Source organism: Aquarana catesbeiana, linkage group LG01 (genome assembly GCF_042186555.1).
Source record: "Aquarana catesbeiana isolate 2022-GZ linkage group LG01, ASM4218655v1, whole genome shotgun sequence".
NCBI lineage: Eukaryota > Metazoa > Chordata > Amphibia > Anura > Ranidae > Aquarana > Aquarana catesbeiana.
Genome location: NC_133324.1, coordinates 244054298 through 244078381, shown reverse-complemented (window position 1 = coordinate 244078381; position 24084 = coordinate 244054298). Strand labels below are relative to the sequence as shown.

Sequence of the window (24084 nt, the reverse complement as noted above, 5' to 3'; positions counted from 1 at the left end):
TAAAGTAGTATACATTACTGCACCACAGATGTGTAAACCTGGCCTCATCATTCCACTTTTTTATATCTTCTTAATCAGGTGACTTTGTCAGTTTTATTTTGGGGGAAAAAATTTGTGAATAATGTCAAACATTTTTTTTTTATTTTTAGCTTGCTTTCTTCCTAAGACCTCAGTAATAAAACTAAAGCCTCAGATTTTCGGACAACCGTTCGTCTGTTTTTTGTTGCATGCTAGTCTCATGTCGAAAGTGAAGAGGTTACTCACCATACGAAAATTCTCGTACGACAGAATATAACTTCAGAAGCAATGTAATGTGTTGAATAGTTTTGTATGTGTTCTTTGGTTTCTGAGACGAAAACCGTACTCATTAAATGAAAATCGGACGTTGAGTTCACGTACGACAAATTTTTTAGTCTGCACATCCAGCTTTTGTCGGGTGAAAAATCGGCTGTCGAAAGCCCCGTACTAATGATCCGAAAATCGTCAGGTCATTCGTCGGATGAAATTTTACTTAAGATTTTCTTATGTGTACGGGCCTTAAATGTACCCAAATCTGATACCAAATTAAAACCAGACATGTCGAAATAAAAGATCCCAAGACGGAAGTAGTTAAGATAAGGCCAGTACCAAGGGTGTCTGCAAACTCCCAGCTATGGCAGTAACATAACCACTTTAATATCTTTGTAATGACTGAAAGAAATGGTTATGCAGTTAAGACACCTCTGCAAGCTCAACCACCATGTCTTAGGCCATGGCAGTCACTGAGATGCTGGCTTACTAAAGTATCCTAAATGAGTAATATACGATGATGTCTACCCTTCCAGTGTAATACCGTTATCTTTATCAGAACATGAAATGGAGGCCAGGGATACCGAATGGCTTTCTGATTGGCAGCCAAATGCAAAACCATTTCTTTGTAACAATCCCACAATGAGCCAATCAGAATGCCACCAGCAAGACAGCACAACATACCCACAACATGCACAAAAAAAAAGACACAGCAATACAAAAGCAATGAAAATGAATCCTACAAGAGAGATAAGCCTGCTGATTGGCTGCAAAGTGGGATCATCAGCAATCAACCCAGCTGCTACCATGGGCATAATGGCTGTAAACATCCTAATGGAAAAACATAAATAGACATGATGGCAATTAACATATGGAATGGAAGTCATTATAAACCACATATATAAAATGTAGGTGTGTAAGCGTACTTATATTGTAATATATATATCTGAATGCTAAACAAAGTAAACACACTGCTCCCATAAGTTCCTGGTATCTTGAATGAAAACCTGCCTTCAGCAGACAACATACAGGTTATGACTACAATAATTATAATACATCAAGATGAGGTGGCTTGGACATCAATTAAACTTAAAAGCAATGACCAATAGAACATGATGGTAGCTGTAATCACATGGAAAATCAATATTGTATACCAAACTGCTTTGGTCACAGGAAACTGCCTAAGAAAATCACAGCGCCTAAAAAAAATGTAATCTGAAATATTGCAAGTTTTTGGTTATACAGAATTGCAATATCTAGTAGTAGGAAAGCACTGACATCACCAATCCCACACGTGTCCTAGAAGGACGGGTTCTGATTTGTTTGTGTGCCGGACGACACATTAAAACCAAAAGGCACATGTTATCAGCAGGTGCTGTAAGTGCATTATTTTAGATTTAATACATTTTATAAGGATTTTACACCATGTGGAACATTTTGGGGTTTTTTTTTTAGATATTCTCACACGTAACATGGTGCCAAGGGGTGATCCTGTTTAGGAGAACAACTAGATCTGGAAAAAGGCCTCGGCTGGGCTAAAGCCATAAGCGCAATCGATTCCCTTGTAATGAGGGATCAACAGGAGCTGGTAAGCGAGCCTTTTAGCTGTTGGTGGAGGCACTGATGTTTAAAAAGATCACTAGAAGGTGATGGATGGTGAAGACTGACACCAGGAGCTTAACTTATCACATCACTTGTGGACTGTTCTAATTATTTGCAATATTTTCACTTGTATCAATGTTTGATTGATTAGCGCAATCCTATTTCTATTTTTTGTTTGTTTACTGTGTATGTATCTCACAGGAGGTTTTGCTGCTTACACTGTATAATCTGAAAGTCATATATTAGCACATTTTTTTTTCACATTTTATAATTACTGACAATGACATACAGTATCTCACAAAAGGGAGTACACACCTCACATTTTTGTAAATATTATATCTTTTCATGCAACAACCCTGAAGAAATGACACTTTGCTACAATGTAAAGTAGTGAGTGTACAGTTAAATTTGCTGTCCTCTCAAAATAACACACAGCCATTAATGTCTAAACCACTGGTAACAAAAGTGATTACACCCCTAAGTAAAAATGTCCAAATTGGACCCAAAGTGTCAATATTTTGTGTGGCCATTATTTTCCAGCACTGATTTAACCCTCTTGGCCATGGAGTTCACCAGAGCTTCACAGGTTGCCACTGGAGTCCTCTACCACTCCACTATGATGACATCACGGAGCTGGTGGATGTTAGAGACCTTGCGCTTCTCCACCTTCCGTTTGAGGATGCCCTATAGATACTCAATAGGGTTTAGGCCTGGAGACATGCTTGACCAGTTCATCACCTTTACCCTCAACTTCTTTAGCAAGGCAGTGGTCATTCTGGAGGTGTGTTTGGGGTCGTTATGTTGGAATACTGCCCTGCGGCCCAGTCTCCGAAGGGAGGGGATCATGCTCTGCTTCAGTATGTCACAGTACATGTTGACATTCATGGTTCCCTCAATGAACTGTAGCTCCCCAGTGCTGGCAGCCCAAGACCATGACACTCCCAGTACCATTCTTGTCTGTAGGCAAGAAACACTTGTCTTTGTACTCCTCTCCTGTTTGCCGCCACACACGCTTGACACCATCTGAACCAAATAAGTTTACCTTGGTCTCATCAGACCACAGGACATGGTCCTTAGTCTGCTTGTCTTCAGCAAACTGCCTGCAGGCTTTCTTTTGCAAACATCTTTAGAAGAGGCTTCCTTCTGGGACGACAGCCATGCAAACCAATTGAATACAGTGTGCGGTGTATGGTCTGAGCACTGACAGGCTGACCCCCCACCACTTCAACCTCTGCAGCAATGCTGGCAGCACTCATACGTCTATTTCCCAAAGACAACCTTTGGATATGACGCTAAGCACGTTCACTCAACTTCTTTAGTCGACCATGGTGAGGCCTGTTCGGAGTAGAACCTGTCCTGTTAAACTGCTGCATGGTCTTGGCCACCGTGCTGCCGCTCAGTTTCAGGTTCTTGGCAATCTTCTTATAGCCTAGGCCATCTTTATGTGGAGCAACAATTTTTTTTTTTCAGATCCTCAGAGAGTTCTTTGCCATTAGGTGCCATGTTGAACTTCCAATGGCCAGTATGAGAGAGAGAGCGCGATGACACCAAATTTAACACACCTGCTCCCTATTCACACCTGAGACCTTGCAACACCGAGTCACATGACACCGGGGAGGGAAAATGGCTAACTGGGCCCAATTTAGACATTTTCACTTAGGGGTATACTCACTTTTGTTGCCAGCGGTTTAGACATTGGCTATGTGTTGAGTTATTTTGCGGGGACAGCAAATTTACACTGTTATACAAGCTGTACACTCAATACTTTACATTGTAGCAAAGTGTCATTTCTTCAGTGTTGTCACATGAAAAGATCTAATAAAATATATACAAAAATGTGAGAGGTGTACTCACTTTTGTGAGATACTGTACATATGTTTATAGGACCTTTCTAAATGCATCTAAATATAGTGATTTTAAATGGTACAATTCACTGTGGGTTTATCTGTGTTTAGGACAAAAACAGAGAGAAAACAGAATTCTGTGTGTTCAGGGACAGATTAGATACTCCAAACGCATCTAAATCCATATAATTTTGCATTTAAATGTATTTGCATTTATGTACGAGAACTTCCTCTGGCAAGCATAAAGCGTGTTTATACCAACCAGATAATTTTCTCCTGCGTTTAAATTGGCCAAACACAGCAAGCTAGTTTGAATTTAGCATAACTGCGTTCTTCTGACATGCTTGTTTATCCATATGCAAAAAGCACTTATGAGTATACTCTGCATTAGATTACAGACTCATCTTCAACCAGTTCACAGATAAAAAAAAAAAAAAAAAAATCTGCCATTATTCAAACACAATGCATTAATGTGTCCTATGGAACAAATCCAAAGGCCCAACTAAAATACATCAACCAGCCCTATGAGGCATTCTTGGGATCCTTCACTAAAAGAACAAGTGGGTTTTACTGTACTATAGAGCAGCGATATCTTCAGAGGCCACATACAGCTCATACTTTCCACACTTCCAGAAAGGTGGACAGGTCTGTTAATGGGTTATGCTGTCAAAAAAGCGTCCAGTCTCACTGCCAGCAACCTGTCATAATCTGACAAACTGAAATACACTGTGGCTGAACGCTGTACCAACCATTGGTCAGAAGTGCCTAAACCCAATGCCTGAAATCTAACTGGGGTATAGTAAATTTGATAAAAGAACTTTAGTTGGATGGCTTTATTTACAAGACTTTATCACTGGAAGAGTTTGGTGCCTGCATACAAGTCATCCTGAATTCATGGCCAACTGTCCTTAACCAGTAAGGGAATCATGGCAGTCCACTTGCTTTGCATTCTCAATTTCTTTATTAAATCAGCCTCACCGTTACAGGATGAATCACATGCAGGCACACAATGATTTGGTTTTCTTTAATGGCCAGCTCGCCCAGAGTAGTATATTTTGAAAATGTAGATGCATTCCTTTTGTGATTAATATTCAACTGTTGCAAGAAAATGCAATGAGTAAAAAACAGGCAGCAGTTTTACACATAAATGTATAAAACTTATGAGGGTGATACAACATATATGACATCATACAGGTTGCACAAATTAAACTCATGCGTTTCAGGGTCATTACATGCTCAATGGGTATGGAAGTCAATAGAAGGCAAAACTCTCAACATGTACGGAGGTCATTTCCTTTTACCTGGAAAATACCATCATGGAGAGGAGACAGACAAGCCATGATATGAAAATAATCAAATAATTGTATGCTGAGTGGAAACCATTGCTAAAAAAGATGAAAGTTTTTTTAAGACTGAAATTCTTTTTTATTTGTTCCAGTTATTGAGAATAATTAGGGCACACATTTTACAAGCAGACTAAAAATAGTTATATATGTTTATGCCCTTTTTTCATGCCATGTATCTAATGGTATCGTTCCCCGCTTTATACTAAGGCCTAAAGACATAAGTGCATTAACCCATAACATGGAAGATTAGGTAATTGTTCATTTTACTGCCCCAATCTGACGGTGAAATGCAACTGGTTGCCATCTAACAGTGCACACCATTTATGGTTCTTTTTCTACCTTACTTCATAAACCAGCTACATAGGAAATGCAACTATTGCCACTCCATATTACTGAATCTAGTTAATTACAGAAATATGCTAAAAAAAGATGCCTACAGCATCATACAGTGGCTTGAATGACTATTTACCCCTTCTGACTGATTTATATTTTGTAATGTTACAATTTGGGATTAAAATTCATTTGACTGGGAATTTATAGATTAGTCCACACAACACGCTTAACACTTTAAAAGCGCAAAATATTTTTATTGTGGCACAAAAATGTAAAAAAAAAAAAAAAAGAAAGAAAAAGGAAAGGAGACATTTGCTGACTGCACATGTATTTACCTATGAGTCAATATTTAGCAAAGCCACTGCCACTAGAATTTTTCAAGCATTAACACAAATGTTTTAAATCATCTGCTTTGTTTTTAACCAGTTACCACCCAGGCCAATTCTGACATTTTTCTCCTACATGTAAAGATCAGTATTTTTTTGGGTAGAAAATTACTCAGAACCCCCAATTATATACAGTCAGGTCCATAAATATTGGGCCATCGACACAATTCTAATCTTTTTGGTTCTATACACCACCACAATGGATTTGAAATGAAACTAACAAAATGTGCTTTAACTGCAGACTTTCAGCTTTAATTTGAGGGTATTTACATCCAAATCAGGTGAACGGTGTAAGAAATACAACAGTTTGTATATGTGCCTCCCACTTTTTAAGGGACCAAAAGTAATGGGACAGATTAACAATCATCCATCAAACTTTCACTTTTTAATACTTGGTTGCAAATCCTTTGCAGTCAATTACAGCCTGAAGTCTGGAATGCATAGACATCACCAGACGCTGCGTTTCATCCCTGGTGATGCTCTACCAGGCCTCTATTGCAACTGTCTTCAGTTACTGCTTGTTCTTGGGGCATTTCCATTCAGTTTTGTCTTCAGCAAGTGAAATGCATGCTCAATCGGATTCAGGTCAGGTGATTGACTTGGCCATTGCATAACATTCCACTTCTTTCCCTTAAAAAACTCTTTGGTTGCTTTCGCAGTGTTCTTCGGGTCATTGTCCATCTGCACTGTGAAGCGCCGTCCAATGAGTTCTGAAGCATTTTGCTGAATAGTAGCAGATAACACTTCAGAATTCATCCTGCTGCTTTTGTCAGCAGTCACATCATCAATAAATACAAGAGAACCAGTTCCATTGGCAGCAATACATGCCCACGCCATGACACTACCACCACCATGCTTCACTGATGAGGTGGTATGCTTTGGATCATGAGCAGTTCCTTTCCTTCTCCATACTCTTCTCTTCCCATCACTCTGGTACAAGTTGATCTTGGTCTCATCTGTCCATAGGATGATGTTCCAGAACTGTGAAGGCTTTTTTAGATGTTGTTTGGCAAACTCTAATCTGGCCTTCCTGTTTTTGAGGCTCACCAATGGTTTAGATCTTGTGGTGAACCCTCTGTATTCACTCTGGTGAAGTCTTCTCTTCATTGTTGACTTTGACACACATACACCTACTTCCTGGAGAGTGTTCTTGATCTGGCCAACTGTTGTGAAGAGTGTTTTCTTCACCAGGGAAAGAATTCTTCGGTCATTCACCACAGTTGTTATCCGTGGTCTTCCGGGTCTTTTGGTGTTGCTGAGCTCACCTGTGCGATCTTTATTTTTAAGGATGTTCCAAACAGTTGATTTGGCCACACCTAATGTTTTTGCTATCTCTCTGATGGGTTTTGTTTTGTTTTTTCAGCCTAATAATGGCTTGCTTCACTGATAGTGACAGCTCTTTGGATCTCATATTGAGAGTATCTGCTCCTTGTAAATGGGATAACGAGGGAATAACACACACCTGGCCATGGAACAGCTGAGCAGCCAATAGTCCCATTACTTTTGGTCCCTTAAAAAGTGGGAGGCACATATACAAACTGTTGTAATTCCTACACCGTTCACCTGATTTGGATGTAAATACCCTCAAATTAAAGCTGAAAGTTAAAGCACATTTTGTTCCTTTCATTTCAAATCCATTGTGGTGGTGTATTGAGCCAAAAAGATTAGAATTGCGTCGATGTCCCAATATTTATGGACCTGACTGTATTTGTACAGCGATTTTGTTTGGAAAAAAATACACTTTAATGAATTTTAATGCAAAAAAAACACATATATAATCAGCTTGGTAAAATATTAAAGAGGATGTTAAGCTGAGTAAATAGATGCCCAACGTGTCATGCTTTAAAATCACGGAAAACTACAGTACTTAAAAAATTTAAAGCATCAACTATTGGAAATTTTGAACAGGTTACCAGTTTAAAGTTACAAATGATATCTAGCGCTATAATTATTGCTCTTGCTATAATGTTTGTGGTGATACCTCACATGCAAGCACGAGGGGACAGGAATGCTATAAAAAATGTTCTCTCTTTTTACACTGTCCCTTTTCATTTTTTTTTTTTTTTTTTGGTTCACTTTTATTCCTATCACAAGAAATGTAAACATCCATTGTGATAGAAATAAGGCATGACAGGATCTCTTTATGGGGGACATCTGGGGTCTATAAGACCCCAAAATCTCTCCCCCTACCCTGGAAAGCACGAGATAAAAAAATAAAAATAAAAAAAAACACACACACAAACTGATTTCGGCTTTCCAGAAAAAAAAAAAAATATGGCAGTGTTTACATCTGCCAGAGCTGAAAGTGTCATAATGTTGCTCCCAGCCTCACAAGATCATAGAGATGGCTGGAGACCATCCGGTCTTCGGCCAGCTCTGTGGTAACCCGCTACCACTGCTGGATCGGATCTTGGACTCTCAGATCACACGTTAGAGCCGACGGTGGGCGACGTCTCCGCCCGCTGCCTGTAAAAGCAATCCAGCGGCTTATATGTTAGAGGGAATTGCTGGCTGAAAAATAAAATAAAGGATATCTGGATGATGCCTGGAGCTGCAGGCATCACCTGGATATCTCCACTTCAAGTTCAGGACATTATATGACGTCATTGGGGTTGGACGTGGTTAAACTACTTCAGTCTAGCTTTGACCACTGCCACTGTCCTGCTTCTCCAAATCGCAGGGCTCTTCCTGTTTGTAACAATTACTAGAATGCCTTGCTTTCGGCTCTATACATCTTATCCCCAATCCTGCCAAATGTTTCTGTGCCTGCCTGCCTGCCAATGAAAAGCAACTCCACAGCACAATGCTACCACCACAATAATACAAAGTTAGGTGGTGATCAGAATTAGCTGTGAGGCAAAATTAAAAAAAAGTTATGTTTTGGTCTTATTATAGCAGGACCTTTTTCTACATGTGTGCTGTGTCTCCTGCATATTTTCAGAGAAAGTCCAATGTAATTGGACATGAGTGTTTTTTTTTTTTTTGCAACATCTTTCATCCTGTGACACTTCCATAAAGCCTGGCTTTTGTGTCTTATAGAGGGTATCTGCTAGAAGCTGTGGATCGCTTCTTGTTCAGAGCTACCCCTGGCCAGTGGGTTACTTCTCTCAATAATCAGCTTCTCAAATAGGCACTGAGTTACTGTGGTTGGTATTATCTAGGCAAAGTTGCAATTGTTCTATATTCGATCTTTAATTTAACATTGGATATAATGGTGCTCTAGTCTAGAGTATATTTAATTTGAGATTTTTGGGGGGTTTTATAATTTTGAAAACTAACCAGATTTTTTCAGTTTCAAGATTATCAACTTTTTTTTTGGTAAATCAGTGTTATAAAATCCCAGTTGAAATCAATTTAAATCCAAGTTCCAAAACTAAAAGATGTGAAAAAGTCCAAGGCAGGTGATTGCTTTACATAAAATAAACCAATAGCAAAGCCAGAGTCTATGTGCCAATAAGTGACACATTAGTATGGTTTTTAACTATGCTCATTAATATGTAAAAAGGATTTAAAAGCATTTCTGTTCCATGTGTCAGGCTTGGGTCCTACTTTTGTGGTTAGAATGGCAGAGGAGTTTAGAGAAACTTGGGGGGGGGGTTTGCATGGTAGAGGAGAAATTTCCTATACAAACCAATAGGATGCTTGCTTTTATTTTCTAACCGTCGCTACAAAAACAACTATTGGAAGCTGATTGGTTGCCAAGGACCATGCTCCCCTTTTTTTTCTCTCCATTGACAATGCACACTTTTTATCCTTCTCCCTATTTTTTTCATTTATAGAAGCGACTTGGAACAGCAACACTACCATTCAATCCTGAAAAGGTCTGCTTTTGGGTTTACTTTTAAAATGTTGTTTGCATTATCCACAACATTAAACGATTATCTCTAATGATCTCATAATCATCATTCCATTTATGAAACTATATTCTTTAGGTTTCATATGCATGTCCAAGTGAATAGTGTATAATAAGGGTTTTTTTTATACAGCAGTAAGTAATTGCTCCTTGGCTATGAAAATGAATCTATGTCATGGTATTTTGCCCCAGCTCCTTTTATCTACATTGATCAGGGACTTCCTAAATTTATGACTGGGGATTGTAAGTCTGAAAAAATAAAAATAATAATTCTTGTAACCTTTAGCAACCATATTTCACCTAAATATTCTACCTTGGTTGCTATAGAACTTTGGACACAGTAACTGATAAAGCCAAAGCACACGTTTATTCTGCAGCATAAGCATTTGCCAAGCAATAAGCACTTGTCAAGCACAATAAGCTGTCGGGACTCTAAGGCTTATCTGAATGTAACTTTTGTAGCTGTATACAGTACAAGGCAGGAAACTAGCACTCATCTGTGAGCACAGCATTTTAAAAAAAAGGTTAAGTAGACTGTATAACAAAAATAATCCATAGGAATTATTCACATAAAGGTCTGATGTGTTTGTCAGTACTTAACATATAAACCATTTGTCATCTCTGAACATGCAATAATGGGCAATGCAAGTTAATGTGACCCTGTCGCTATAGAGAAAGAGATTTAAAGCAAGCCATATCTGTAAAAGAAATGCTTTCTTACTTGCCTGCACCACCAAACTCCAATCCTAACAAATGTTTTGCTGAAGTCTGCACTAAAACCAACACTTTTGTTAGTGTCAATCTACCGGTCCTCCGCAACTCTCCCTAGTGCCACCCTCTCTCCTATTAGTGGATACAGTAGAGACGTGGAGGTCAACAGGAGGAACCAGTGAGAGCCTAGGAAATCGACACTTCAGGAAGTGTTGGTTTAAGTGTGGATTTCAGAAGTAGATCTCTCAGCACGGGAGCAGAGCTCAGCGGCACAGGCAGGCATGTCTAGTCTTCTTTTACAGGTATGGTTTGCTTTTTTTTTTTTCTGTAAGGACAGGATCAGTTTATCTAAATTCCATACTGAATTATAGGGGTTGACATTGCTGATTTTCTTATAAAAATTCAGAGATCCTAATCTGCATACTTCTTCCAGGTTACAGATTTAGAAAATACTGGGGTCACCAATGGCAGTTGTCTATTATTCCTCAGTGTAGGATTCTTTTAAAGTTTTATGTAAAACTGCAGTATCTTACTCCTTTAAAACATTGTTGCCAAAAAATCTACTAAAATCATTGCTGTAAGTATATTTTTAAAGAGAAATGATACAAAACTCAGCTGAAGGGCGTTACTTACAGTCTTTTGATGCCAGATTCCTGTGGGTTGGGTGCTCTGGAATGAATAATGGGTGATGTTTGTGGAAGCTTGGTTTCCTCATCTGTTTCTTCGCTGAAAAAAAAAAAAAAATTCTACATTTCAGTTAGGGTGGTGGCACATGTATTAATTATTGAATTCCTTGTGACTATCCACTAGGTTTGCTCCAGTGCTGTGCGACTCCATCTTTTCTCCTGCACATCTGGCAGGGTTAGAATATACAGCGCCAACTAACTAAATAGACACATGAAATGACCACAACTAGACACAGGTGTCATCATTCAACTAAAAGCAATTCTGTATTCTTACAAAAAAAAAAAAAACTAAAATAAAAAAAAAAAAAACACACTAATGCACTGTATTACAAGTACAGTATCTCACAAAAGTGGAGTAAACCCCTCACATTTTTGTAAATATTTTATTCTATCTTTTCATGTGACAACATTGAAGAAATGACACTTTGCTACAATGTAAAGTAGTGAGTGTACAGCTTGGATAACAGTGTAAATTTACTGAACCCTCAAAATAATTCAACGCACAGCCATTAACCGCTTCAGCCCCGGAGGATTTGGTTGCTCAATGACCAGGCCATTTTTTGTGATTCTGCGCTGCTTCGCTTTAATTGACAATTGCGCGGTCGTCCAACGTTGTAACCAAAAAAAAAAAAAAGACTTTTTTTCCCACAAATAGAGCTTTCTTTTGGTGGTATTTGATCGCCTCTGCGGTTTTTATTTTTTGCGCTATAAAAACAAAAGAAGAGCGACAATTTTGAAAAAAAAAAAAAAAAAAAAACACAATATTTTGTACTTTTTGCTATAATAAATATCCCCATTAAAAAAAAAAAAAAAAAAAAGCGCAAGGGGATAGATTTATAGCATTTTTATTATTACTATTTTTTTTTTTTTTTTTACTCGTAATGGCGGCGATCTGTGATTTTTCGACATTATGGCGGACAGCGGACACATTGGACAATTTTGACACATTTATGGGACCATTGGCATATATACAGCAATCTATAAAAATGCATTGATTACTGCATAAATGTCACTGGCAGGGAAGGGGTTAACATTAGGGGACAATCAAGGGGTTGTGTTCCCTAGCGTTCTAACTGAAGGGGGGAGGGGACTGACTAGGGGAGATGACAGATCGCTGTTCATACTTTCTCCCCTCAGAGAACCGTTTTTTTTTTTTTACACACAGAAGTCCCGGTTCTCGCCGTGTTACAAGCGATCGCGGGAGCCCGGCGGTCATCGAGGCCACCAGGGGCGAGCAGCGGGCGTGCCCCCCTAGTGGCCGCCCAAAGGAGCAACGTACCATATTGTTGATTGGCCTGCCCGTGCCATTCTGCTGCAGTAAAACTGCAGTGGCTGGTCGGCAAGCGGTTAATGTCTAAACCGCTGGCAACAAAAGTGACTCATTAGTGTTACAAGGTCTCAGGTGTGAATGGGGAGCAGGTGTGTTAAATTTGATGTTATCACTCTCACTCTCTCATACTGGTCACTGGAAGTTCAACATGGCACCTCATGGCAAGGAACTCTCTGAGGATCTGAAAAAAAAGAATTGTTGCTCTACATAAAGATGGCCTAGGCTATAAGAAGATTGCCAAAACCCTGAAACTGAGCTGCAGCACGGTGGCAAAGACCATACAGCTGTTTAACAGGACAGGTTCCACTCAGAACAGGCCTCGCCATGGTCGACCAAAGAAGTTGAGTGCACGTGATCAGCGTCATATCCAGAGGTTGTCTTTGGGAAATAGATGTAGGAGTGCTGCCAACATTGCTGCAGAGGTTGAAGGGGTGGGGGTCAGCCTGTCCGTGCTAAGACCATACGCCGCACAGTGCATTAGATTGGTCTGCATGGCTGTCATTCCAGAAGGAAGCCTCTTCTAAAGATGATGCACAAGAAAGCCCGCAAACAGTTTGCTGAAGACAAGCAGACTAAGGACATGGATTACTGGAACCATGTCCTGTGGTCTGATGAGACCAAGATAAACTTATTTGGTTCAGATGGTGTCAAGCGTGTGTGGCAACAACCAGGTGAGGAGTACAAAGACAAGCGTGTCTTGCCTACAGTCAAGCATGGTGGTGGGAGTGTCATGGTCTGGGGCTGCATGAGTGCTGTCGGCACTGGGGAGCTACAGTTCATTGAGGGAACCATGAATGCCAACATGTACTGTGTCATACTGTAGCAGAGCATGATCCCCTCCCTTCAGAGACTGGGCCGCAGGACAGTATTCCAACATGATAACGACCCCAAACACACCTCCAAGACAACCAATGCCTTGCTAAAGATGCTGAGGGTAAAGGTGATGGACTGGACAAGCATGTCTCCAGACCTAAACCCTATTGAGCATCTGTGGGGCATCCTCAAAACAGAAGGTGGAGGAGCGCAAGGTCTCCAACATCCACCAGCTCCGTGATGTCGTCATGGAGGAGTGGAAGAGGACTCCAGTGGCAACCTGTGAAGCTCTGGTGATCTCCATGCCCAAGAGGGTTAAGGCAGTGCTAAAAAATAATGGTGGCCACACAAAATATTGACACTTTGGGCCCAATTTGGACATTTTCACTTAGGGGTGTACTCACTTTTGTTGCCAGTGGTTTAGACATTAATGGCTGTGTGTCAAGTTAGTTTGAAGGGACAACAAATTTACACTGTTATACAAGCTGTACACTCACTACTTTACATTGTAGCAAAGTGTCATTTCTTCAGTTTTGTCACATGAAAAGATATAATAAAATATTTACAAAAATGTGAGGAGTGTACTCACTTTTGTGAGATACTGTATGACAAGGTGCCTACCCATACCGTCTAAGCACTGCTCAATGTTCCAATCTGCCATTCAAAACACTGAGGTTCTGAAACTTGGTTTTTGCATAGGGTTTGGACACTAACTACTAGAGCTGCAAGATTCTGGCCAAAATGAGAAGAATCGCAATTTTTTTGCTTAGAATAAAAAGATCGCGACTTAAAATCTTTCACATTATACAAAAAAAAAAAAAAAAAAATTTTAAAAATGGGCTAACTTTACTGGTTAGTTTTTTTTGTTTTTTTGGTTTTTTTTAATTAATTAAAGTAATTTTTTCCAAAAAAATTGCATTTGAAAGACAGCTGCGCAAATATAGTCTGACATAAAATATTGCAACAACCACCATTTTATTCTCTAGGGCGTCTACTAAAAAATATATATAATGTTTGAGGGTTCTAAGTAATTTTCTAGCAAAAAATAAAAATAAATGATTTTAGCTTGAAACCAACAAATGTCAGAAAAAGGTTTGGTGTTTAAGTGGTTAAACTTTCCTCACACACGAAGTCTATTCCTTTGACAAATTGTTACAATGTTTAAACTTAAAGTGGAGTTTCAGCCCAAAAAAAAAAAAAAAAAAAAAAAAAAAAAAAATTCATTAATGTGCATAAAATAATACAAAGAAAAACATTTGGAGAAATTTTTTTTTTACTTACCTTTTTATGCCTGTTGCTAGGTAGTCCCTTGAAATCTTCCTTCATCACCTCGGCTCCTTACGTCACTTCCCTCGGTGCCTCCGCTCGCTACTGCTCCTGGGAGGAGTGTGTCATTCCCAGTGGGCAGCACTGAGGGCTAGGTTGCCATAGGAACGGTGCGGGCACTTCCGATAACGCCGCTCGTTGTTATGGCAACCTGTATACTTTACAGCGCCGCTACGGCGCATTACTGCGCATGTGCGAGAACGGGGCGGTGCATGCTGGTCGCTCAGCTGCACCGTATCCCGGAAATAAATGCTTGTGGGCTTCACATGCCCACAAGCAAAATGACAACGGCCAGCAATCAATAGTATAAGTTTCTTTTGGGTATTAAAGGCAACATCAGGGGACGAATTGCGGCAAAAACGTGAGTATTACATGGCAATGTATTAACTTCAGAATTTTTTTTTTTTTTAACTGTTAAATGTCGTTGGAACTCCGCTTTAAGTTCAACTGATAAAGAATATTTTGATTCTTGGCAGACTGCCCATTTTTTTCTTCCTTTCTTTTGATGGCTGTGGCTTCAGAAGAGCAGAGAGAATTCTTTGCATAGCAAGAATAGTGAAACACTTTAGTCAAGATCGCAACGGAGGAAAAAAAAAAAAAAAAAAAAAATCGCGATAACGATTGATGATTAATCGTGCAGCTCTACTAACCACCCATGTGAGTTGACTTAGTGGGAGGGGGATAATGTGCACATGTGTTTTTATATAGAACTACAGTATGATAGGGATTAAGCAGAATAGGCTGAAGATAAGAGCAGTTAGTTATTCTATGATACCTGCAATACAGTGCATGTTACATTCGTTTTTATTTTCCGATAGACTTTAAAAGCTGTTTCAACAAGTGTTCATCAAACTGGTTATGCCGCGTACACACGGTCGGACTTTTCGTCTACAAAAGTCCGACAGCCTGTCCGACAGACTTCCGGCGGACTTTCGGCGGACTTGCAGCAGACTTTCTAACGAACGGACTTGCCTACACACGACCACACAAAAGTCCGACGGATTCGTACGTGATGACGTACACCGGACTAAAATAAGGAAGTTCATAGCCAGTAGCCAATAGCTGCCCTAGCATGGGTTTTTGTCCGTCGGACTAGCACACAGACGAGCGGATTTCGGGGTCCGTCGTAGTTACGACGTAAAGATTTGAAGCATGTTTCAAATCTAAAGTCCGTCGGATTTGAGGCTGAAAAAGTCTGCTGAAAGTCCGGAGAAGCCCACACACGATCGGATTACCAGCCAGCTTTAGTCCGTCGGCGTCCGTTGGACTTTTGTAGACGAAAAGTCCGACCGTGTGTACGCGGCATTACAGGTACAATATCTGCTAGAGCAAGGGATTGTGGACTGCAAAACTAGGACAAAAATCACTAAAGCTGGTCATATATTATACAATTTTCCTATTCAATTTCCTTTAACTTTACCTTCAACTATGTAGTGCAAGGACCTGCCTGATTGCATACAAATTGAGTGTTTAGGTTTGACCTCATTATATGGTTTTGGTAAACCTAAAGCCCAGCACACACCACTAGTTTGATTTCATTCAACCCAGTCAGAGCAGCTGTCTTACACATGGGCCGAATGTCGGACGGTTTTAAAGGAAAATTGTACGAGATAACTGTATAATGGCCAGCAATAGCTCAGGACCAATCACAACAGCCAGGGAATGATCATGGCCACAGCCAGAAAGTGACTAATCCCACTACAGGCAATAACTAATCGCCATTACAGTCAGGCAGCGACCACTATCTAGCACCCTAGAACTAGGGAATGACTGCCATATATAATAATAAAAAAAACACCCACACTACAGGATATAACCTTTATAATAATTCCAGCAGAGCCAGGGATTGCTAGAATTTATTTACTATAGAGAGGAAATGATCACCATAAGCATAGGCGTGCACACAGGGTGTGCCAGGCAGGGGCGGACTGACCATTAAGCCACTCGGGCACTGCCCGAGGGCCCTGGGCCACTAGGGGGCCCCATCAGGGTTGCCAGCCTCAGTAAAACCAGGGACAGTATGTAAAAATTTGTGGTTTTTTTACATCTGTATGTGTATACTGTGTATACATGTATGTGTATACTGTGTGGCCCCATAATCTGATTGCCTGGGGGCCCCATATTCTCCTATTGCCCGGGGGCCCCATGAGTTATCAGTCCGCCCCTGGTGCCAGGGAACACCCTAATCACCCTGTGTGGTGCAGATTCCCCGTTTAGACCCCTGATATTTCACTAAAGCACCTCAAAAAAATTGTCATAAAAAAAAAAAAGAAAAGAAAGTTGCAGAAAATAATAAAATAATAAAAAATAAAAACTACTGACACCAATCTCTTCCCTACTGCCACCATCCATTGCGCTACTGACACTCAGAGAGAGAGATATATAGATAATACATATATACACACACACACACACACACACACACACACACACGTGTTTGAGCTTTAGTGTGCACACCCTAATGCAATAGGCTGTGCACACCTATGACCACAAGACCCACAAAGTGACAATCAGAGTATTGCCACTAGAGTCAAGGAGTAGCTTTTGGAGCCACTGCTTACATTTAGACCACATGCATTAGGCTCTGTCTCATTACTACCTTTTATAGTAAGCAATTTCCTCTTGTAGCATGAAAACCTTGGCTTTCAGCTCATTCCGCTCATGTAAAACATCCCGCAGCTCTTGCAATGTAAACCTGGGCCGATTTGAATCTTTAAGGTCAAACAGCGTTTTGTCTGAATCAAAGATGGGGTCTTCGATTATGGCTTCAGCCTGAAGAAAAGGTCAGAAGGTATGCATTAAATTAATAGCACCAAATGTGTGTAACTATGGTATAAACATATAAAAGTAGTTTAACATCTTAAGCTGTTTTTTTTACTAAAGTTAAGATTGTTAAGAAGTTAAGATTCAACAGTTTGCTTTATTAGTTCAAGCTACTGCTGGACAAACGTATCTTTGTGGATTTCAATTGCAACAATACAAATACAGTGGAGAAAATAAATATTTGATCCTCTGCAGATTTTTTAAGTTTGCCCACTTACAAAGAAATGAAGGGTCTATAATTTTCATCATAGGTGTATTTTAAAAGAGACAGAATATCAACCAAAAATCCATAAAAAACACATGATACAAAATGTTATAAATGGAGTTGCAGTTCAGTGAGTAGAAGAAGTATTTGATCCTCAAGCAAAACATGACAGTACTTAGTGGAGAAACCCTTATTGGCAAGCACAGAGGTAAGACGCTTCTTTTAGTTGGTTACCAGGTTTGCAAGCATCTCAGGAGGGATTTTGGTTCACGCTTCTTTACAGATCTTCTCTAAATCCTTAAGATTTCTTGGCTGTCGCTTGGTAACTCGAAGTTTCAGCTCCCTCCATACATTTTCTATAGGATTAAGGTCTGGAGACTCGCTAGGCCACTCCATGACCTTAATGTGCTTCTTCTTGAGCCACTCCTTTGTTGCCTTGGCTGTATGTTTTGGGTCATTGTCATGCTGGAAGACCCATCCATGACCCATCTTTATGGTTCTGGCTGAGGGCAGAAGGTTCTCATTCAAGATATTACAATACATGGCCCCGTCCATTGGCCCCATGGCCCTGTTAACACCTGAGCGTTTTTCAGCTTGTAAACCGCTCAGCTCTGAAGCTCCAAAATGCCCAACAAACAAAAGCCTAATAATTTCAATGGCCCCTGTTCACATATGAGCGTTCTGTCGCCTGAAGCAAAACGGCTGAAGCTCAAAAAAGTACAGGAGCTTCTTTTTGGCAGAATAAAGACGGTTTTTGCCCCATAGACTGTAAAAAACGCCTGTAAAAAAAAAAAAAAATATGCGTAAATAGCTCAAATAGCAGCTCTCCGCCCCTAATTTCCTCTCCCTCTTCTACCCCTAGTGATTTTCTATTAGCTAAACAAAAACACCTGAAGCTGTAAAACGCTTGTGTGACAGTGGTCACTTTGGGTGGTGGGTTTGTGCAACTCAGCTTACCTTGGAGAGCTCTGGAAACTCTGTGTCCAGCTTCCCCAACCCCTCTTATGTGTAAATCACCCTGTGTCTCTAATAGGGGCACAGGGTGAATGAGAACCCCACTATGATCTGTGCTAGTCAGACTCAATATTGTTTATATGTATATATTGTGTGTTGTCTCATGCTGTTGTGTACTATTTGCTGTGATCGTTTGGGGTGTGACTGTATTCTATTGTGGCAGTCTGCCTCAACTATTATGGGATGTGTAAGTGTGTTTGCTGTGAGGAAAGAGGGAGGGGGACACCTCCAGCAGCCCCCCTGCTGAAAAGACTGTTTACTGATAAGTTTGAACACACCTGACCTGTGTGTCTGTTGTCATTAGACAGTTTAAGCTGCCCTGTTTCCAAGGGTGGGGTGGGGGGTGGGGGTCTGAGTTATTGATCTGTGGTGTCCATGTGTGATAATAAATCAGTTTGTCGTTTGCCACTGTACACTTGTGTTGTCTGGTGACTGGGTGGGCTAAAGAGTCTTGGATAGTGCCGGTTCTGGACAGAGGAAGCATTTACGGCGGACCAAGTTCTGTTGAGGACAAGGGTTCATCACAGCTTGTAATACCACTTTTAAAACGCTTTAAAAAAGCTGCAAAAAAAAAAAAAAAAAGTTAAAAAAAAAAAACACCTGAAATACGCCAGTAAAGCGATATGTTCAGGTGTGAATGGAGCCTCGGTGTGGCAAAGTCAGCCTGTACCTTTAGCAGAAAAACAGCCCCAAAGTATAATGTTTCCACCTCCGTGCCTGACTGTAGGAATGGTGTTCTTAGGGTCATAGTCAGCATTTTCTTCCTCCAAACACAGCGAGTTGACTTAATGCCAAAGAGCTCAATTTTGGTCTCATCTAACCACAGCACTTTCTCCTAATCCTTCTCTGAATCATTTAGATCAGGGGTCTCCAAACTTTTTAAACAAGGGGCCAGTTCGCCATTCTTCAAACTTTAGGGGGGGCCGGACTGTGGGCAGAGGAAGTAGAAAATGTCTTGGTGTCAGTGGCAGTAGGAGGAATAGTGGCCATCGTTGATGTCAGCAGGGGGGAAATAGTGCTCCATCATCGGTGTCAGTGGGATGATTAGTACCCCATGATTAGTGTCTGACAGGAATAGTGCCCTATGATTGGTGTCAGTGGGAGGACTAGTGCTCCACTGTCAGTGTAAGGAACTATGCCAACAGTAGGGGCAATAATGCCCCAAGGGCCAGATAAAATCAAGCAAAGGGCCGCAGTTTGGAGACCACTGATTTAGAATAACTGATGGCAAACTTCATATGGAACTGTACATGTACTTATTGAGGTGGGGGGGCCTTGCGGGCTCCACAGGATTTCAATCCATGGTGGCGTATTGTGTTACCAATGGTTTGTTTGGTGACTGTGATCCCAACTGCCTTGAGACGTCTTTGACAGCTCTTTGGTCTTGTCCATGATGGTGAGGTTTGAATGGAAGAACAACAAGAAGAAGATGATTCTGTGGACAGGTGTCTTTTATACACATAACGAGTTGTCTTTAGGAGCACCTTCTGAAATTGACAGGACTAATCTGGCTGCAGTATGTTCTCATGTGGTACACAGTCTGTGGGAGCCAGAATTATTGTTGGTTGGTAGGGGATCAAATACTTATTTTACTCACTGAAGTGCAACTCAATTAATAACATTTGTATCATGTTTTAGTTGATATTCTATCATTTAAAATACACCTATGATAACAATTCTAGATCCTTCATGTAAGTGGGCAAACTTACAAAATCTGCAGGAAGTCAAATAATTATTGTCGCCACTGTAGAAGGAAACCTAGTCATTGCTAGAAGCTAAAACACTGAAATGACCATTAAACCAAAAATATAGTGCCCACTTTATTTTTTTGTAGTTCATAGATTATTCTCAAGTGTATTCAGTTCTGGTAAGCCCCTTAAATCCTTTACTAACTATATATACCTATAAATGTTATTCCAAAGCATTTAAAGATGTTATCTTGAATTTTATATCTAATAGCATTTCAAAGCCCAATTCTGAGCAGAAAACATCCTCCCTCTCCTTCCTTCCACCCGCCTCTGGCTGAAACACAAAAAAAAAAAAAATCTAAAAAACGCCCTTTTAACTTCTCTGAAGCCATGATCATGTGACATTCGGGTCCTAGGCCTCCTATCCTCTTGTTTACATCAAGAAGTGACAAGGACACTTTCAACTGATGGAGACTCAAGTTCCAGTGGTTGGATCTTATAGTAGAGGCTTTAGAACACAGGAGGCTTCAAGGGGACCAGTGCCCAAAAATGTTACAATTCAGTCCCCAGGGAAAGAAACAAGATTTCCAGAGCAAGAAAGATGTATTGAAGACACAATCTTGTTATATGTCAGTATGAGGTTTTCACAGAACCTACCCAGGAGAAAAAGAAGTAATTTACTATATACTGGTAAAATTTGATTTTTGCTCTTGAGCTTTATTTGAGCGCCATCTGTGTTGCTTGTAGAAAGTCCATTTAGTAATACCAAGAATTTCTTTGGTTCTAGCACTCAAACTGAATTGTCTGTCATCCGGCACAGATTTTCACCATTTATAATGGCGATTAAATATGCAACCAAAAAGATATACAGAATGATTGTCTGGCTCATGCCAGATAGTTCTCATGAGAGGGTAGGGGCAAAAAAAAAAAAAAAAAAAAAAAGGAATTCTTAAAAAAAAAAAGTCAAAATTCTTTAACGCTGATCTCTAGGCAAACCATATTAAACAAAGTAGAGTAAACATTGAAAGATTCTTTATGTGTCATACTGCATTTTTTAAAACCTGTATCCAGGTTGGCACTTTCTTGAACCCTTTGACATTATCACAGGGTTCTCATATGAACCACTATCAGTGGAAACCGGAGGGACCTGAAGGATGTCTTTCCTCACACCTAGGTGAACCTTAGCGGGCTACAACTCCCAAGAGCGCTTTGCCTATAGACAGTATGTGGCTTGGCTCCTCAGTCTGCTGTGCTTCTGCAGGTGGGCTTGTGGAAGAATGCTTTACTATAGAACTTACTTTACCTCACTGTCTAGGCACAGCAGAGCAGAAAACAGCACTGCCTGCAAGAGGACTACAGAGTAGAAGTGAGGTAACCGATCCCCCTGCATATGAACAGTGAAAAAAAACTTACATACAAAGTGCCTGCCAGGAAAGTATAGAAAACCCTCTATTCGGGAGTCTCATAAAGCACCACCCTGCTGAGTATTTCCACTATGTACCACTCCGCCATTGGGTGATCTCCCAGAGTCACAACTTCACCTATCCCTTGCAATCCACAGCCTTCTAACACACCCGTCGACACTCCCCTGGTGCCTCTGGCACTTTCTCTTTGATCTACTCCTGAATGCTACTGGTCCTTCCTCGTCTGCTTTCAATAAGTCTTGCTGGGATAGAGATCTGGGAACTTCTGTTGATCCTGAGGATTGGAGCAAGGCCTGGTCTTTCACAGCGAAATGTTCCTTCAACGTGACCATGCTGGAAGCAGCTTACAAGGCCCTCGTGAGGTGGTATTGGGTCCCGGCCTGTATTGCAGGTTCATACCCTTCTTACAGCGACAGGCGCTTTAGAGCTTGTGGCCAACGTGGTGAAGTGGTTCACATCTGGTGGTCCTGCCCATGTTTAACATGGTTCTGGTCCTTAGATTTTGGGCTCTTATACACTGCATTTCATGTACCTATAAATAAGGAAGCCAAATTGGCACTCTTGCATTGCCTGATTCATGGCCTATTCTCATACCAACAGAAGTTTGCAATGTATCTGTTTGGCCTGAAGAACAATCTGACCACCTTGATGATAAACAAAATGTCTAGCATCTTATGCGACTCCCACACTACATTTCTGCAACCGACCAGCCTGGGCAAGTTGTAATTGCTGATCTTATCACCCAAGCCTGCAGTAACACCCCCCACCCCCCTAGGTTCCAGTTTAAACCCCCCGTCAACTTTTACCCTCTCTGCCCCTCTTATTTCCCCTCCAACCCCACCACCTCCCCCTTTCTTTTTTTTTCCCTTCTTCTGTTTCTTTTTTTCTCTGTTTTCTTTTGTGCCTGGCTAGCCATTTCACTTCTTTTGTTTCCCCATGATATGCCCTAAGCCCGCGGGCTTGGGTAACATACATGGCTCATGGCTCCTACCGTGTGGTTGTCCAGTGGAAGTTGCATACTGCGAAAAGGTTTTTTCGTTGTATATCTCCTGCATGGGTGTTCAGCTGTAATGTTTTTTTTGAGTGAAATAAAAATGATTGTACCAGAAAAATATAGAAAATTACTACTTGCCCAGAATTCAGTTCATGCTACCATTACCTGATCTTTTTTCTCTTCTCCGTTCTGCAGCTGCTCTCCTCTCAGTCTCTCTCTTAGCTTTCCAATTTCCAGTTTCATGTTAGTGGCCTCTTGTTCCTTTGCTTGAAGATATGCTTCCAGCTCCACCTTCTGTTCTATTAGCGACTTCCCTTGTGCCTCCACCACTGTGATGCGGTGTCGCAGGTCATGGTTAATCTTCATGAGTCGACTCTGCTGTTGCTGCAACTGTGTGGTTTACAAGAAAAATATACTATATAGAACAAGCAAATTTTAGTCAGAAACCTGCTAATGCTTTCTAGGAAACCCATTTAATGTGCATTTTATAGAATCCATTGCAGCCATGTTTAACAAGCCTTTTTTAGAATGCTTCTGGGTAGAACTACAACCTCCTGTCATATGACTATGTTCTGTGTAAAGCTTTTGCTGAGAACCATGGAGCAGGGTTGCCAAACATCATTATATTTATGGACAGTTTGTAAAAATCTGTGATTTTTACAATGGTATTTAAATATCAGGGGCTGATTTTTTTTTGTCATGTTGACTTTTTAAATGTAAAACAGGGAAATTACATGTTATGGGTTGGGTATTGTCAGTGTTTCAATGTGGTTGATTATACTGTTTAAATATAGATTATCTTTGTTTTTAATAGCAGTTCTGTCTTCAGGTTGTCAGTAAAAAATGTGCTCTGTCAGTAATTTTCCCATGTTTTGTCAATAAAGAAATGCTGGGGGAGGTTGGCAACATTGCTATGAAGGTTGTGCTTAAACACAGTGGTCTACATCCAGTGGGCTTTGTTTCAAGTCAAACAATAAGGGGAACAGCAACTAATTGTAGTCAGTGAGGCCACTCTTTATGCTAAAGGACCAAATGGTTATAACTTCAGCCACCAATATCTCTGGACCTACTGAGCACTTTGCCATGATGTTTTTACTGAAGGTAACTCTAAAGACATGCTGGTAGGTTAATTGACTCATGTCAAAATTGTTCCTAGTATATGTTTGTATGAATGTGAGTTAGGGACCTTAGGATTGCAAGCTCCTTAAGGGCAGGAACTAATGCAAATGTACAATATACTATATACAGTGGGGACGGAAAGTATTCAAACCCCCTTCAATTTTTCACTCTTTGTTATATTGCAAATCATTTAAGTTCATTTTTTTCCTCATTAATATACACAGCACCCCATATTGACAGAAAAACACAGAATTATTGACATTTTTGCAGATTTATTAAAAAAGAAAAAAAAAAAAAAA

General features: G+C 40.4%; 1 protein-coding gene across 2 annotated transcripts in view; it reads right to left on the bottom strand.

The window, feature by feature from the left end:
• The window catches only part of RILPL1 (Rab interacting lysosomal protein like 1), a 59562-nt gene that overhangs the window by 11296 nt on the left and 24182 nt on the right, over window positions 1–24084 (bottom strand). Inside the window, exons 4-7 of one of the 2 annotated variants that reach the window (XM_073627118.1) lie at window positions 22832–23056; window positions 17118–17290; window positions 10997–11089; window positions 1032–1119 (exon numbers count right to left, since the gene is read on the bottom strand). In XM_073627118.1, coding sequence (XP_073483219.1) covers window positions 1032–1119; window positions 10997–11089; window positions 17118–17290; window positions 22832–23056 — 579 coding nt within the window. The remainder of the gene's footprint in view (window positions 1–1031; window positions 1120–10996; window positions 11090–17117; window positions 17291–22831; window positions 23057–24084) is intronic. The other variant, XM_073627109.1, reaches the window with a different exon arrangement.